At 39.3% G+C, this 18,355-nt stretch overlaps 1 protein-coding gene across 2 annotated transcripts in view; it reads left to right on the top strand.

Annotated features, from left to right (window-relative positions):
* Positions 1-18,355, top strand: part of VCAN (versican) — a gene marked incomplete at its 5' end in the record, with an annotated part of 97,951 nt that overhangs the window by 42,661 nt on the left and 36,935 nt on the right. Inside the window, one exon of one of the 2 annotated variants that reach the window (XM_080805046.1) lies at positions 12,445-17,664. The exons of the other annotated variant lie outside the window; for it this stretch is intronic. Coding sequence (XP_080661172.1) covers positions 12,445-17,664 — 5,220 coding nt within the window. The remainder of the gene's footprint in view (positions 1-12,444; positions 17,665-18,355) is intronic. 2 annotated transcript variants of the gene reach the window in all.

Raw genomic sequence — 18,355 nt, 5'->3', positions numbered from 1 at the left:
ACATGTAGTCACATATACACAAGCACACAGTAGACCCTCAATTTTTAAAATGCTCTGTGAATGTTTGATTAACCCACTCACCTCGAGGAAAAATTGAAGAAACTGAAATTGTTTCTTCACAGGTTGAAGTTTAATAAAAGACATGTTCCACAGATAGCTAAAAAGACCTTTGTTGTCTTCCTAAAATGAGCCTCTTCTTTCTAAAAATAGCATTTGTAGTTACAACTTAGGAGTTCTCAAAACTACAACTGAGGTGGGGCATTATCTAAAGACAAATGCCACTTAGCTGTCACTGGCAATGAACTCGAGAGAAAGGCACACACTGTCTTCCAGCAGAGCATGGTCAAGCAAGATATATCTTTAGTTAAAGCTACAGCGTGCCTAGTCCTCTGACAGATATTAAAAGAGACACAAAATAAACATACACCATAGGCCCTGCTCCCAAGGACTTTAAATGCTTTCTGAGGAGCCAGCATTAACACAATCAGATATAATTACAGTACAGAAAAATACAGTTACATACTAGGTAACGTGATACCAACTATAAATGGCAGTTGAGATCAGCGAAGGAAGGAATCAATGAAGACAGGAAGCCAGAGACTATTTTATGAGAAGGGAGAAACTTCAGCTAGTCCTTGTTGGAGAGGAAGATCAAAAACAAATGACTGGAAGCCAGTTATTAGCCAGCCTCTTGCTGCCCAGCAGAGACACATCAGTGGAGCTAAGGAGCCACAAGTATAATCAGGCATTTTTCTAAATCACACTTGGATGACAGAGGGGCACGGCGCACTCCAGAAGATGAATGCCTTCTTAGTGTTCACCTAGAAACCTGTGCAGGTGGGTGCAAACCAACTGTTCAGCCAACTTCTTCAGGAGGGAGTGCTCTCATAAGACTTTCCTATGCTTCAGTGATTCATGCTTTTTGACAAATACAGCATCTCCTGTAGGTTAAGTATGTTTAACCTTTCAAAATATATTCCGATGAAGTATCATGGTTCAGAGTTACACATATAACTTGTAAAGTTAAATGGCATGGAACTGCTTTTTAAAGAGTGGGCTGTGTACTCTAAAAGGTGAACTAAAGGTTTACGCCATCTTCATTCAGTAGTATTACAGAAGCAAGTGCTAGAAGTTGGTGAGTCTGGAGTCAGTCTTTCCTTTGCTTATCTGCAGTGTGGACCCAGAAATTTCTTAGGTTCACCGTCAGAATTTTTTTGCCAGTAAATTAGACCTAATGGCTATTATTGTATAGAAGGAATGTTTCCTAAACATTGACACATACTCTTTTTTCCAAATCAGAGGGATCATGAAACAAGATGATCACGTGTGTATATGTACACATACATACATGTATACACACCTATACACAAAATACACAGATATATGTTTTCTCTTTTATTCAACAAGTAATCAAGTAATGACCACACATAAGATTCTCCACTAGAACTGGATTCTTGAAGCAAGTTCTGTGATTCTCTGAATGAATGTGAGTGGGTGGTCAGTTAGCCCCATGAGACCAATGGCAGAGGTAGTTGACATGCTGAAAGGAGCCTTTGGAAACAGGCCTGGGTTCATTGTCAGCATTGTGATTTCCATCTCTGTGGTCTTAAAAATTGCTTTATCTCAGGAGGTCTCAGTTGTTATAACATTTAAAATGTATAATAATACCACAAACTCACCAGGTTTCTTGGAGGAGGAAGGGATCTCTTCAAGGGCTTGTCGGTCGCTGTGGTAGGCACATCACACAAATATTCCCATGACCACAAAGGACTCCGCATAGTGCCTGGCACATGGGGACTACTGAGTACAAATTAATCCCCTCTCTGCGTTAGCAGTTATTTTATTCTGGACTTCTACGTGTAGGGACACTTATAGATTGTTTTGTACTGGAAAAAGGTAAAAAAAAATTAAATTATCTTAAAAATTCCAGATTTAGACCCACAGGGAGCCAAATATAACTATACTATAGGATCCGTAAGAGCTTGTTAAAATTTTAATCCTCTATGAATTGTGTTTGTCTAGGGTGATGCCATTTTGGGTGCAAATCAGAGGCAGCTGCAGCCCTTATTTAAAATTTAAATGTAGTATTGATTCTACAGCACCTATATGTAGAATTCATTAGCTTTCTGCTATTTCTTCATGTGTGAGAATTGGGCTTATGACTTTGATAACCACCCATTTAATTTTTTTTTCCAAAGAAAAAGATCTTTTCACAAATTCTTTATAAATTTTTTCCAGGTACTAGGCCTGGTCTCTTCTTGCATATTCATGGAATGCATGGGCATTCCCTGCTGTCTTTTTGTTGTTGTCAAGGAAACCCCCAGTTCTCTACACAGGGATTACATTCTTCTTTCTTAATAGCTCTTAGATCATTCATTTGTGCAATGAATAAAAAATGTATTCATGGGCCCAGACAGTGTTCAGAACATTTCTGAGGGAAGGGATGTAGCCAAGGGGAGAGACGCGCATCGTGAGAGGAGCAAAGGGGATAAAAGAAAAGGAAAAAGAAATGCTCTCTGATGGTTCATTTTTATGACATAAAGCTGAAAACTATATGTTTTTAGTAAGGCATTGCCTATTTGTATCAGTTTACAAAATGTGTGACATTACACCTCAGTGAGGGAGGTCAGTCAGGTACGAGAAGAGTTGCCTATTTAGCTGCTTCATTGGTAGAATGATTCCAAGAAGGGGACGTTGGCCAAGAGGTAGGGATTGGGGATGTGTTTTGGTGAAAACGGTTGTATATATTTTTTTCATTTGTATCAAAGTGCTTTGAATTTTTAACACCATAATTGAGGTGATAGAAAACGTAAAATAGTCTTTCATCCCAGAGCATCATGTGAACAACTGAGAACCTATTTTTATTGTATTAAAAATGGTGTTCCTTACAGAAATATGTGGGTGTTTAGACTTTTTGAGTACGAATCAGGAGGAAAACACCTATCTGTTGATAAGAAGGCTGTAGTTATCGTAAAAAGAATGATTCGACTCTTGGGAGGAAAATAAATTATGATAAGCCTTCTAAATACTTGTTGGAATTATTGTAATAGTGGAGAAAGTATTTCTCCATAAATAATTTTAAGTGTAAGTAAGAAAGGAAGACTCTCTGGAGTGAGAGGGAAAGTTTAATTATATTTCAGCATCTGTGTCTATAAAAATTTGACCTATTGTGTCATGATATTATGCCCAGATGTGCTTGCACACGTGTATAATTGACTGGCTTCTGGTGGCTTCATCTTTTGGATTTGTCCTGTAGTCTTCTTGGTTTCTCACAGGGTGATTTAGTTGCTTTGGCCATGTGCTGCAAGGAGTAAGTGTCTGAAGATTTTGGTTTTCCTAAGTTGAACAAGGAAAGGAAATATATTAAGGTATATTTCTGTAGAGTATGATGGAATATACTATAGTTACCATTTTTCACTATGCTGCGCACTCACCTTACTCTGCTCTGTAGGGAAGCCATTTTACTGTCTGCAGATGAAACATTCTCCTCCCATCTCTTCACACTCACTTCCAGGAAATAATTGGAGGTGTTGAAATAAAGTCATTCAGTCAAGCTATTGTGTGGCTGGAGAAAAGAAGATAACGCAATCTATTGCTTAACAGGGAAGGCAACTTGAAATAATTAGTAAGCAAAAACATATAATAAAGACTATTTGCTTGTTTTAGTAAAAAGAGAAAACTAGACATAATACAAAATAAATTAATAGAAGAAGCATCTTTAGATTTTGCTTCACAAGAAACTCTGGGCACTCATTCCCTTACTGAGCAACCACTCAGCTTGCCTGGGAGGGCCCAGAGCTACACTAACCAGGCACCAGGCAGCTAACCAAAAGTGACGCCATTCTGAGCACGGGGGTTTGAGAAACACCAGGAAATAGCCCAGTGCATAAATATTGCCAACACCGCTTCTCAACGCTCGCTGTCTATTAGAATGACCCAGGAGCCTCTAAGTAAAAATGCCCATGTCCCCATCCCTCATCAGACAACTTGAATTTGGATTTCTAGTGGGAGGGCTCAGACATTTGTACTTTTGGTTAGTTTCTTTTCTTAAATTTCCTTCATTTATTTTTCATTACTAGATATCTGTATTTTCAAAAGCATTTCATGTGATTTTGATACCCGGTGAGCGTTGAACATCAGTAAAGTAAAGGCTTTCTGACCTGCAGGCAGCTGGCTGAAGTAGGCAGTCCTGCGGAGGAGATGCTTTAAGCTTCTGCCAGTTAAGCTATACTTTACCAATTTTAAGGAGAAAAAGAATATGTCTGATTCACTCTCCTCTGAGTGAAATGGTGTTCTTTGATCACGTTTTGGGAAGGGTAGATTTTGTCGTAAGTGTTAAAATGAATGTTGGCATCTGTAAGTAAGGAAGAAAACAGAATTAAGTATCATTAAAATATTTGTTTTTTTTTTCAATTTTTAAAAAATTTTTATTTATTTGACAGACAGAGAAAGATCACAAGTAGGTAGAGAGGCAGGCGGAGAGAGAGGAAGGGAAGCAGGCTTCCCGCTAAGCAGAGAGCCCAATGTGGGGCTCGATCCCAGGACCCTGGGATCATGACCTGAGCTGAAGGCAGAGGCTTTAACCCACTGAGCTACCCAGGCACCCCTAAAATACAGTTTTTTAAAAAAGCTTCAGGAATAATTGTAATTGAATTAGAAGTAATGGTAAGGGGTGGAAAATATGTCTTGAATTACCCAGACTGCATACCTCACTTTGCTGTATCCATGTTACCTTCTCTATATCAACATGGAAACTAGAAGAAAATATATATGGTTATGGCTTAGGGATTCTTTTTTTTTTTAAGATTTTATTTTATTATTATTATTATTATTTATTTATTTGACAGACATAGATCACAAGTAGGGAGAGAGGCAGGCAGTGGGGGGGAGCAGGCTCCCCACTGAGCAGAGAGCCCAGGACCCTGGGATCATGACCTGAGCAAAAGCAGAGGCTTTAACCCACTGAGCCACCCAGGCACCCCTGGCTTAGGGATTCTGTTGACTCTACTACCAAAGTAACTTTGTTCATTATACATTTACATTAAGAAAAATGGTGACTACCACCCTGATGTAAGCCTATATGGAATACTGGATTTGGAAAGAAGGTGAATGATTAAAAAAAAAATTTTTTTTTGAAACTGTGTCTTCCCATTTAGATTATCTGGATTTTTACATCCAGAAGAGTCTTTACTGTTTGCATTATCTGTATGATTCTTTAGTTGTATCTCAGAATTCGATCTGCTACTGCAATCAAAGGACAACTATTTCTTCAGCCCAAAATTCACATCTTTCAAAGGAAGTATCGAACTGTAATAGAATGTTAACGTTTTCCTTCTTGATGATAAAAAGCTGAGCAGACATTCTGCCAACAAAATTCTCAAAGAGGGGTTGAGTGGTAAGAGTATGAAGGGCATTCATGTTTAAAGGATCTCTTCACTCACTTTAATTACAGAATACAGAATTTAGAATGGGCAGTGAGACAAAAATACAAACACAGCTAAGGAATTTACAAATAAGAAATGATATGACCTAAGTCCTTTGGCATACAAATCAAAGATACAACCAGTTTGGGCTGAGGAGTTTTAGGGAAGATGTCCTGGAGAACCGAGGGCTTTAGCTGGATCATTCATAAATGCAAGGTCAAGTTCAAAGGAGGATTTAGAAGCATTCCAAGTTGGGGGTTGGAGGGCTCTTCTTGAACAGAAGTTGAGCCAGGAATGAGAAGTATAATAAGATGGGGACATGGAGTTGCTGGGCTCCAAGGCAGAGCACAGAATTCTAACAGAGAACTGAAGAAAGAGGATAAATATGGGACAGTTCATGGGGCCGTTCAAATGCCCTTTTGAAGAAGTCAGATAGAAGAGGTGAGCAGAAACTGCTATTGACTACTGAAGAAAGGAGTAATATAATTAAAAATAAAATGGTGTCTGGTAAAGTTTACCTTACCAGTGATAATTTAGAGGTCTTAGAAAAGAAGTATAAACATATTTATGAGAGGAATTTGTTTTACTTTACTCAAAGCTTTTACTTAAATTTTACATCCTTGATTCTGACCAAAGCATTTTCCTGGTGTTAGGATATTTGGTATCTATCTATCTATTATCTGTCAAAGGCTTTCACAATGTTGGAGAAGTAAAGTAAATATACTGCCTGTAGTTGGTTCTTGTTTATTTGTTATATTTTTAAGCAACTTTGAAACCTAAATAACCTGGCTTACTTCTCTTTCATATAGTTCTTTATCTTATCTCATTGTTCAGAAATGCTTGAAGGTCCCAAACTTACTTGATTGTTCTCCAGGAAAGCCCATGCTCTTTAAATATTGGAAGTTGCAGAGTCCCCTAGGGCTTTTCTGTAAGTAAGAAGAGCCCACACTTGGTGATATCTCTTTGAGCACACTTAGACCAGATGACTCTATCTAAACACATTCTTTCCGCTTGAAGGAATAGCATTATTAGGGGATTATCTCAAGTTGGGAAAAAGAGATGATTTTTATCATCCTCATAACATGTCTGCCTCTTTAAAGTGAGGCCATCAGAAATGCTTACGTTGTTCATACACATGTATTACCCTTTCTGGGTGTAAAATTCATGAATTAAGAAATATCAAGCTCCCGCTCAGCAGGAGTAGGCTGCCGGTCTACGGTAACATGCTTGGGAGATACACCAAATGAACCTCAGCTAGCAGAGTTAATAGGGAGGTATGGGTCACAGAGTCCAGTGGTGGTCTCCCAACGTTCCGATTAGTCTCTCTCATCTCTGAGGAGATTGAGTATTGATGTAAATATCACTTGATTTTCAGTTATTGAGGTAATTAAGGGTGCAAACGTATCTGAAGAGATTTGGGGGGGGTGTATATATCTCGATTACTAACATCAATTTTTGTAGCATATTGAGTCAGTACCATTTTTAGTGTCTCAAATTTTGAGACTGTTGGGGGGTTTAGGATATCTGAAACAATCTGATTGGAATTTCTATTAGGTGGGAGCGCCTGGGTGGCTCAGTCAGTTAAGCATCTGATTGCGGCTCAGGTCATAATCCCAGGGTCCTGGGATCAAGCCCCGTGTTGGGCTCCCTGCTCAGCTGGGAGCCTGCTTCTCCTTCTCCCTCTGCCCCTCCCCCTGCTTGTGCTCACTTTCTGTCTCTCTCTCAAATAAATAAAATCTTAAAAAAAAGAAATTTACGTTAGGTGATTTTCTTTGCTCCCTGAGCTGCCAGCATTTTATTTTAAATTAAGAACACATCAAATATGAAGGAAGTTGAGGCATTTTTTCTGTCTGGTTGTTGGACCTATAGATAAGTGTCAGAAAACATATAAACATCTTAAAGAACTTCAGACTTTCTCTATTTAAATTCTACAGGTATTGCTCAGCCACTTCAGTATGGTTGCCTATTTTATTTTTAAAATAAGGGAACAAACTATTTTTGTTGCACATTAAAATCAAATCCATTTTACTAAAGAAATGTGATCCTAATATATCTCTGCTGAGTAAATTGGTATATAGTTATATTTAATTAAAAGCTCTTAAACTTAAATTGTAAAATTCCCTGAGGAGAATGTGAACCTTAGCCAGCTGCCTATGCATCTTAGCAACAATGTTTTGTTTCCGCTAACAGCATGACTGGAAGATTGTGCTATGTCCACAAAATTCTGCCTTGAAGTACTTAAAAATACTTGGTGAATAATTTGAGGTCGGCTAGCAATTAAGTGTTGTGTGAAATGCCATTAAAAAATCTATTAACTGTGGTACTAGTATATTCAAGTCAAGCTGTTAAAATACATTTGTATAAACATAGAACAGATTATACATATGCTGTGTAGAGTTCTGTGGTTTGACTCTTGAAATCCAAATAAAAGTTATATTATCCTTAGAATAAAATTCTAAAATAGAGAGTCTTTTATAAGGATTTGTTCATCTAAGAGCTGGGAATGTTAATTACTCCATTAGGTTGCACTGTTAATAGGAACTAGAGCAGATCATGATTTTGGAGTAAGATACCTGCTTTTACAATGCACAGGTGTCTCCCCACCACAACCCACAAAGAAACTTATATGGTTTGCAATCATGATAGTACTTATAACTGTCTAATAACATGGGTAGTGGGTGGTGGTAGTAACAAGAAAGAGGGATGAAGAAATAATTTTAAAGACTGAATCATAAAAAGGAGCAAAGGGGAATCTGGGTGAGATGTCCGGTTGCCATAACAGGAATATAGGGTGGTGGGAAAGAACTTGCCCATCCATGCTGGGTAGATTTCAGAGCTCCACACCTCCTGTGAGATTTTTAAAGTTTGGGAATACATTAGCCACACTGACAGAATAAAATGTAGATTGATCTGTAGAGAATCCGTTCGTGGAAAAAAATGTTTAAAGCCCTAGAAAATGAACATTTCCCTTACCCTCAAAACAATATTAAGAAATCTGATGAAAGCATTTGGAAGCTGACACAACTTAGTTAAACAATGAATATTAGTCACTTAGTTGTGAGACTATGGAAAAAGGAAACAAAATAATTTCAACTGTTATTTTGTATCTGTTTTATTTAAGAATTCCCCTCTAGTAGAACATTTTTGTGATACAGATCAAATGAGCACATGTTAAAATCTATCTCTTCTTCTCAGTCACTGTTTAGTGTAATGTGCTGATAGTTCTTTGGTGGTCACCGGCTTCATGGTACAATGAGAAGCATAAGACAAAACAGCTTAAGATGTTTCTGTGTTTTCTACTATTCTAAGAGCAAGTCAGATCAGACACTTGGGAGGCAGGTGCAAGAAGGAATCCTAGATTAAATATAATGATTGGTACATTTGCAATATGTACATCCCCAAATTTTCCTTTTCAAATTAAGAGAAAAGAGTGTAGTAAGGCCATTTTTCTAACCTCTTGGAAAGAGCATTTGTTTGAAAAAGAAAAAGAGGTAGGCAGGCAGACAAACAGACTTGGAAGATATTCTTGGAGGTTCTAGGTCTCTACAGAGTTTCAAGCATTTGCAATACAGTCTGACACATAATAGGTAGTACATTTTATGCAGTCAGTTGTCCTCTGGGAGGATAATACAGTTGGGTGGCGTGCGTGGTTGTGGTAGTGAATTTAATTTTATGTGCAAAAACCAAGATGCAAAGGCCAACTCTGCTATGTTTGTATTGCTGTGATTGAAATATTGTGATATTTACTTAGGTTAGAAAATGGAATATATTGCATCTAAAAGTTGAATCTTTGGGTAAAATATTCTGATATGATGGTCTGAAGTGCTAAGGGAGGTCCCTATAGATTCCTGTGCAATACGAAATGTGGAAGTTCATTATCTAAGTGGAAACTGGACTAAAACAGTGTTACACTTTGTTCACTGGAACTAAAATTAGAAAAATATAAAGTAAATGCCAGGGTGTTTTATTAATTGAATTAAGTAGATTTAATAAGAATTGATAGTCAATGAAATTAGTATATAAATTGTTGATTTACAATTATAGTTCTTCTTTGTTTTCTATTCTAGGGAAAAAAAACATTTTATTTTAAATTATTCATTCCTTTGTAAAACACTTAAGTGAACATCATGACATGTCAGTTCCTTCGACACGCTGAGAGTTAATGCAGTGACATTCCTTAGTGTCTTCTCTCTCTCTCTCTCTGCTTTTCTTCACCCCACTTATTTTTAGAGCTACCACCATCCTTCATTGATGGGACCTCCATTTATACTCACTAAGAAGGTGATGGGATATGTTTAAATCGGTTTTTCTTTTTTTTACTAATTTTTAAAGTAAGGAATTTATTTAGAAACCTATATAAACCTATACAGGCGATGAGTATTATTTACCCTGTTCCTGGCCTAGAAGTTTATAAATAAACACTATCAAGCAGTCATTTCCTTATTTATCCTATGTTTGTTTGAAGAAGCTTGGCTGAATGGTTAGTTTTACCTTCATTATTTATAAAACAGTAAAAAATGTGGTGGGGATTATTTCTATGCTTGACACAGACCTGTGTTTCTTATTTAAAATTCTTTCCATATTTAAATGAAAGATTCTGTGTGAATTTAGTGTCCGTGTGTGTGATACTTCTTGAAGCGAATCCTAGTTTTATTTACACCTCATGAAATCTAATGCAAAAGGTTGAATGTAAAATGAGAATATTAGCAGTTGAAGATAGGCGTACTTTTGAAGCTCCAGTTAGATGCTATAAAGTTGTACAAAATAGTTTTCCTGAGTCTGGCTTACCTTGACTATGTTAAAATAGTATTAGCAATGAGAGACTACTTAATTTGGTTATTAGATAAAATTGCTGATATGATATTTGAAAAGATTCATTTGTACAAAGGCATTTAAAATGTATTCTCATATACATATATGTACATATGCATATATATTATTACTTTTTTTCATAGCAAAACAGTGGGCTTCATTGTAAGCACTATTAAGAGATGTTATCTGAAGATTTTAAGTGTCCTCTTCTAAAACATACACACCATGAGACACTGTAAGAGCACAATAACAACTTCAGTGATGTAATATTGAACGAGCTTATGCTTCTAGTTATATTTTTTGAAAAAACTTAAGGCATTTAGTCATGTTCTTGTTTGGCAACTAGGAGTTGTTGCAGCATCTGTGGCAGAAATCATTTGTCTTCATTTTATATTTTCGTAATATGCTAGAGTTATGTGTTGATCTCATTTTTCTTATGGTAGAAGAATTTTTTATTCATTTGAATACCCATGAGCCTTTGTTTCCATAGTTGAAAGGCAGAATGTCTGAGGTAGAATGAGAGGGAGATTTGGTTATAGGACATATGGTTAGGGTAAGAACAATCCAGCCTTATACAAGTAATATTTTATGGAGATTACGCAGTGAAGATGTGATGGGATACAGAGAAGAGGGTTTTTTTGGTTTTTTTGTTTTTTTTTTTTTTGCCTTTAGTAGGGTGAAAGGGATAAAGGTAGATAATATATGTCTTCCAGTTACATAAAAGTTCCGTGGTCTTTCGTTTCCTAAGCAAACCATAGTTAAAAACATAGTGGAGCTTCTTAGAGTTTTTATTGGTAGTTCCTATACTGCTGAATTTATTTTGATGCATAAGGAATACAAGCAAGACCCATTTTTTCTCGTCTAACTTATCAGTAAATGATTGATGTTGATCTTTTCATACTTGGAAAGAAGTGGCTTCTTGCTACAGGAACAATCTTCCTACCAAAGGGGGACAGGGCTGGCTCCGTCATAATTATTCTTTCTGTAAGCTTCTCGGGTTCACCTGAGTGTATGTGGCATGAATTGGGGCTCGACTGAAAATTAATTCTGCAACAGTATTCCTGGGGTGGGAGAGTGAGACACTGTGCAATCCTCCGTGCTGCTCTCTGTCTTCTCACGGGCCCTTGCACGCACAGGTACCTTTTCGCACTCCCGTGACACTCCCGGGACGAGGACGGTTGCACTGGCAGAAATCTCTCCTAGGACAACTGAATTACACTCTGATAAAAGTGATGACCCAGAATTTCCTCCTTCCTGGTGCCCAGACAAGGCGTTTGGCTGTTGTATTTCTGAAAGCACAAGAGTCCATTGAGCTTAGTGGTTGGTACCTTATAGCAATTTACAATTTACAAGAGAGTGTTCTCAGGATATGTGTTATTTAAAGTGTGCTAGTTCAGATGTTGAGATGTGACTCCTGAACTTCCCTTGGAGAAAATGTTAATAAAAAGAACTGTAACTGACCCAATCCAGATCACCTCTCATGAAGGACAAAGGTGTGAAGTGTGGTGGGCCCTTCCTTCCTGGTGTTCTCAGTGAGCTCTCCCTGCATGGAGCCTCCATGCATGGCTTCCTGCCCGTGTGTCAGGCCCATGGCGACAGCCTTTGCAGCTAAATCTTGTCTCACTGTTACACTGGGGGCGGGGGGGAGGGGGCCGTGGTTGCACTGTGAAAGGTCTGTAAAGAAACCTCTGTTTTACTTTCCTGAAACCAGTCTTCTCTAGGACAAATTATGGCAAGAGAAGGAATCTCTTCTCATTTCCTTACCGAATAGAGGGTGTCTCAGCCTCCCCTTACATAAAACAATAATCGCTTACTTTTTCTGTGTGATTTGGTGAAATGGTCTTAATTTTTCTTTTTTTCTCTTTTTTTTCAGTTCACATGCATATGAATTACTACATTTCACAATCACAATGTATATATGTGACTCCTTGTTTCATTTTAAGGGCCTTGCTTTGTTAAACATGTTGAAGAGTTCTCATAACCTGTTCCTATAATCTTATATTGGGTTTGTTTTTCTGATTGTTAATGTGAATCCACAAATTTGGAGACTGAGAACCACATGTAGAAGGGTAGTTGCTCTCTATGTGAAAAGATTTGAATCCTTCTTTGTGTGCATGAGTGTGATCAGCCAGCCTTGCTGTCGATTTCTTCTGTCGTACACTGCCAAATCTTCTATTCAAGTATTGTGAAAACTCTTTGTTTTTTTCAGGTCGAATGAGTGATTTGAGTGTAAGTGGTCATCCAATAGATTCAGAATCTAAAGAAGATGAACCTTGTAGTGAAGAAACAGATCCAGAGCACGAGCTAATTGCTGAAATTTTACCCGAGTTTATTGAAATAGATCTGTACCACAGTGAAGAAGACGAAGAGGAAGATGAAGAGTGTGCAAACGCTACGGACGTCACGACCACCCCATCAGTGCAGTACATTAACGGGAAACAGCTAGTTACCACCGTGCCCAAGGACCCAGAAGCAGCAGAAGCTAGGCGTGGCCAGTTTGAGAGTGTTGCACCTTCTCAAAATTTTTCAGACAGCGGTGAAAGTGAAACACATCTGTTTGTGATCACCGAGACCGGATTGTCTACTGCCATACAGCCTAATGAATCAAAAGAAACAACTGAGTCGTTTGAACTTACATGGAAGCCCGAGACTTACCCTGAAACACCCGAACATTTTTCAAGTGGTGAGCCTGATGTTTTCCCCACAGTCCCGTTCCATGAGGGAGAAGCCACAGAGGGGCCAGAATCGGTCACAGAGAGAGGGCCTCAACTTGATAATCTGGTCCATGAACATATGGAACCTGTAACTCTGTTTTCTGAAGAGTCTTCAGGAGATGCTGCCATTGACCAAGAATCTCAAAAAATCTTTTCAAGGGCTACTGAAGGAACATTTGATGAAGAGGCAGACAAAAGTACTTCTATTGCATATACTCCAAGTATAGTTCCAAGTTCTGTGTCAGCAGATGTTTCAGAGGAAGTATCAGTTGCCTTCATAGGAAATGCCCTCCCTGATGGCCCATTGTCAACTGTAGAAAGCTGGGTAGAAACAACCCCTAGAGAAAACGTAGAGCTCTTAGGGAGTCCTTCAATTCCATTTCCAGAAGGCTCTGGAGAAACCGAAGAAGATAAAAAGAAAATGTTCACTGTGACAACTGATTTATCACAGAGAAATACTACAGATACACTGGTTACTTTAGACACCAGCAAGATCATGATCACAGAAGGTCTTTTTGATATTTCTGCAACGACCTTTTATTCCATTTCTCAACAACCTTCTGCAGAAATAGCACCTACCAAATTTGGAGGGGAAGCAGACACTTCTGAGTGGGTCTTCAGTACATCTCTTGAAGGAAAGAAAAGGAAAGATGAGGAGGGAACCCGAGGTACAGCTTCTTCAGTTCAGGTATATTCATCGACACCAAGATCAGATCAATTGATTTTACCTTCTGAATTAGAAAGCTCAAGTGAACCAACATCTAGCGATTCAGTATCTGCTACCAGAAACAGTTTTATGTCCTCAACAAAACCCACAGAGTCTGAAAATGAAATGACAAGTTCTATTCTTGTCTTTACAGAATCAAATGTTTTAGACAGTCTGGGGGCACAGACTGCTAAGCCCAGCGGTAGCAGTCAACCTGAGGTTCAGGAGGGGCTGTCCACTATTCCAGGGAGCCCCGCCTCTCTCCCTATGGAGCCAGGCTCTGGAGAAGCTGCTGCTGACCCAGAAACAGTCACTGTGTCTTCATTTTCATTAAATTTAGAGTCTGAAAGTCCAACCAGGAAGGAAGCAGCTGGCACTTTGTCTCCCCATGTGGAAACTATATTCCCTTTTGAGCCAACAGGATTGGTTTTGAGTACTATAATGGACAGAGAGGTTGCTGAAATTGTAAGCCAAACATCCAAAGAAAACTTGATTTCAGAAGTCTCAGGAGAACAAAATCGTGGGCCAGGAAAAGAGGGCTTTTCTACAGATTTTCCTTTGGAAGAAGATTTCAGTGGTGACTTTAGAGAGTACTCAACAGTAACTTATCCCATAGCAAAAGAAGGAACGGTAATGATGGAAGGCTCTGGAGATGCAGCATTTCAGGATACCCAGAGTTCATCATCTGTAATACCTGCTTCAGATCACACCAACCACAGAGCTGACTCTGAAGGACCGAGGAGTACCTCGGTCAGCACTTCCACCTTCCCTTGGGAAGAGTTCACAGCCTCAGCTGAGGGCTCAGGGGAGCAGCTGGTCTCAGTAAGCAGCTCTGTGGACCAAGTGTTTCCTAGTGCTGTGGGGAATGTTTCTGGTACACACTCCCCATTCATTGACCAAGGATTGGGAGAAGAAGATGCTATTAATGAAGCCAATGAAAGGACCACGATTTTGCCAACAGCAGAAGCTGAAGGTACTGAAGCCACAACAGAAAAGATGGAAATGACAGTCAATGGCACAGTTTCAGTGAACTTTCCCCAGACTATGGAGCCAGCCAAATTATGGTCCATGCAAGAAGTCAACCCTGTAAAGCAAGGAATTGAAAGTGAGACAGCATCAGAGGAAAAGATTCAGGAGCCCAAGTCTTTTGAATCCCCTCAAAGTCCGGTTGCACCAGAACAAACAATGTTTGATTCACAGACATTTACTGAAACTGAACTCCGATCCACAGATTATTCTACACTAACAGTGAAGAGGACTGACAGTACTGCTGAGGAAATGGAGAAGGAAGGCATTTCCTTCGCTGATGTGTCTACTCCAGATCCAGGGTTAAAGGGCTTGGAACGCTATACTGCTCTCCCTGAAGTTACTGAAAAATCCCATTTTTTCTTAGCTACTACCTCAGTGACTGAATCTGTATCCGCTGAAAGTTCAGTTACAGGTTCTTCAATCCAAAAGGAGGAAACTATAAAACCTTTTCCCAAAGTTGTGAGGCCAACAATGATAGAGTCAGATGCTGATCTTTTATTCTCCGGACTGGGATCAGGAGAAGAAGTTTTGGCTACTACAGCATCAGTGAATTTTACTGAAATGGAGCAAATCATTACCACATTCTCTCCCCCGGCTTCTCGCATGGAGAGTTTAGAAACCGGCCTCATAAGCGATACCACAGAAGACTATGAGAAAATGGAAAATGTAGCAAATGAAGTTAGACCACCCATTTCCAAAACAGACAGCCTCTCTGAAGATAGTGAGACAACATCCAGCACAACCTTACTAAAAATTTTAAGTGACACCAGAACTGAAGGACCTTCTATGACACCTCTCACTTTCTCCACAGATACTGAACATCCTCAAAATCAGACCCACGGTCAGGCGGAAGAAATCCAGACTAGTAGACCACAACCAGTGACTGAACAAGTCTCTGATGAGAATTCTTCAACAGTGGAAACAAAAGAAACACCAGTCCCTCCCTCTGATTTTCTGGCTAGAACTTACGGTCTTGAAACAGCAACAGGATTTGTTACATCAGCACCAAAACCATCTGACTTGCTTTATGAACATTCTGGAGAGGGATCTGGGGAATTGGATATGGTTGATTTAGTCCACACTTCTGGAACTACTCAGGCAACCAGGCAAGGAAGCACCACATTTGTTTCTGATAGATCCCTGGAAAAACATCCTGAGGTTCCAAGTGCTGAAGCTGTTACTGTTGATGGATTCCCAACAGTTTCAATGTTGCTACCTCTTCATTTAGAGCAGAATGAAAGCTCCCCTGATCCAACTAGCACACTGTCAAATACAGTGTCATATGAGAGGGCCACAGAAGATGCTGCAGATAGTTTCCAAGACCATCTCAGAGGATTTGAGGATTCCACCGTAAAACCTAACAGAAGAAAAACCACTGAAAACATCATTATAGATCTGGACAAAGAGGACAAGGATTTAATATTGACAATTACAGAGAGTACCATTCTTGAAATTCTGCCTGAGCTGACATCAGATAAAAATACTATCATAGATATTGATCACACTAAACCTATATATGTAGACATCCTTGGAATGCAAACGGACATAGATCCAGAGGTACTATCAGGACCACTTGGCAGTAGTGAAGAAAGCACTCAAGTTCAAGAGAAGTATGAGGCAGCTGTTAACCTTTCTTCAACTGAAGAAAACTTCGAGGGTTCTGGTGACCCTATTCTGGCTAACTACATGCAGACAACACATAATGAATCAATGCCTTCTGAAGACAGAAGCCACTTAGATCCCATGGGTTTTACCTTCACACCTGGGCTCCCTCTTCCTAGCACAGAAGCAGAATTAGATATTTTGCTTCCCACAGCAACATCCCTGCTCCTTCCTAGTACATCTGCCACAGTTAATCCAGAGACTGAAGAACCGAAAAGTGAAGCAAAAGTCCTAGATGACATCTTTGAATCAAGTACTTTGTCTGATGGTCAAGCTATTGCAGACCAAAGTGAAGTAATATCAACATTGGAGACACAGGATGAGTATGACAAAAAGAAAAATGTAGGTCCTTCTTTTCAGCCAGAATTCTCATCAGGATCTGAGGAGGCACTGATCGATCCTACACCCTACGTAAGTATTGGTACTGTCCACCGTATGGCTCAGAGTTTAACAGAGGCACCTAACCTGATGGAAGGATCCAATCCCTCGGATTACGTTGACACAACATCAGCAGTTTCAGCTTTTGAAAAGTTATCCTCTCAGACACCATCATCTCTGCTCACTGTCTACTTAGGCAGTGGAGCCTCTGAACACGCAGAGGACCATGCAGCAAGTACTCTGCCTGGCACAGATGCTGCCACATCTCAGAGGTCTCCAGGAAGTCTGGCGGATATGGAAGTGACTTTCACATCATTGAATGAAGAGCTCCTTCACATAACCGAGCTTCCATCCTTATCTCCTGACACTGGATTAGAACCTTCAGAAGATGAAAGTCATCCTACGTTATTAGAACAAATGGAAGCTTCTTCCACAGAACTGACTGCTGAAGAAGGAACTGAGATTCTCCAAGATTCCCAAACCCAAGCCAATATTCAACTTTCTGGAGAAACAATGACGAGCAATATTAGAACCCCTGAGCCTGGAACTATGGTCACAACTGCAGGTGAAACTAAGTTAGAAGGTGCTACACTGTGGCCACATTCTACTTCTGCTTCTGCGATTTATGGAGTTGAGGCAGATGTCGTGCCTCAGCCCAGCCCACAGACTTCTGAGTGGCCCACCGTTCCTTCCTCTCTGGAAATAAACCCTGAAACCCATGCAGCTTTGATCAGAGGGGAGGATTACACAGTACCAACATCAGAACAGCAAGTAACGACAAGAATTCTTGATTCCAATAATCAGGCAACAGTAAGCATTGCAGAGTTAAATACTGAGCTTCCAACACCATCATTTTCCCTTCTGGAAACTTCTAATGAAACCGGTTTCCTGATTGGCATTAATGAGGAGTCAGTGGAAGGCACAGCAGTCTATTTACCAGGTAAGGTCACAACATTGATAAATCTGTTTCCAAGCTTGGAAACAGTCCCTTGATCCTAACACATCTATGCATATAGTTTTTATTGTGATATTAAATCAGTGGAGCTTGTTATATTATTCACATAACCATGGGACAGGCCACATTACTGAGTCCATAATTAGAGGCAAAGAAAATAAGTGTAGAGTATTTCTGGGCTTTATAGATATTCTTTGTATTCTTCTGGGTTTTAGAAACAACATACAATTATGACATAGAAAAAGTGAAATTGTTAATGGTATAAAAATTCAATTTAGTTTTACCTATAACTAAAATATTGCTTTGTCATATGCCCTGTAGTTACACATCTTAGTTTAAAAACGGGGGTGGGGGGGGAATCCCATTTTTAAAAATCTCTCATTGACGGGTGCTATTATGGCAATATAAAAATCTGTCAGTCTTTAAAATTTTTTGAGTGGTAAATAACTCTAATAAACATCCACATACTTTGTGCAATATCAGTTATCAGTTCATACTTCTGTGTAATTTCCTTATTCCCGATAATCTGTATAGTGCTTCTAGCACAGTGCCTAGCCAGGGGTGGGGGCAGGGAAGGGGGAAGGGGTATATATTTGCATCCTGCCTGTCAAAAGAGGACCTCTTTTTTTTGTCTTTTAACTGAATGGACAGCAAGCATGAATTTGATATTGGTTCA

The sequence above is a fragment of the Martes martes genome (assembly GCF_963455335.1).
Source record: "Martes martes genome assembly, chromosome: 5".
Taxonomy (NCBI): Eukaryota; Metazoa; Chordata; class Mammalia; order Carnivora; family Mustelidae; genus Martes; species Martes martes.
Note: the sequence above shows the minus strand (reverse complement) of the source record. Positions and strands in the feature narration are given on the sequence as shown.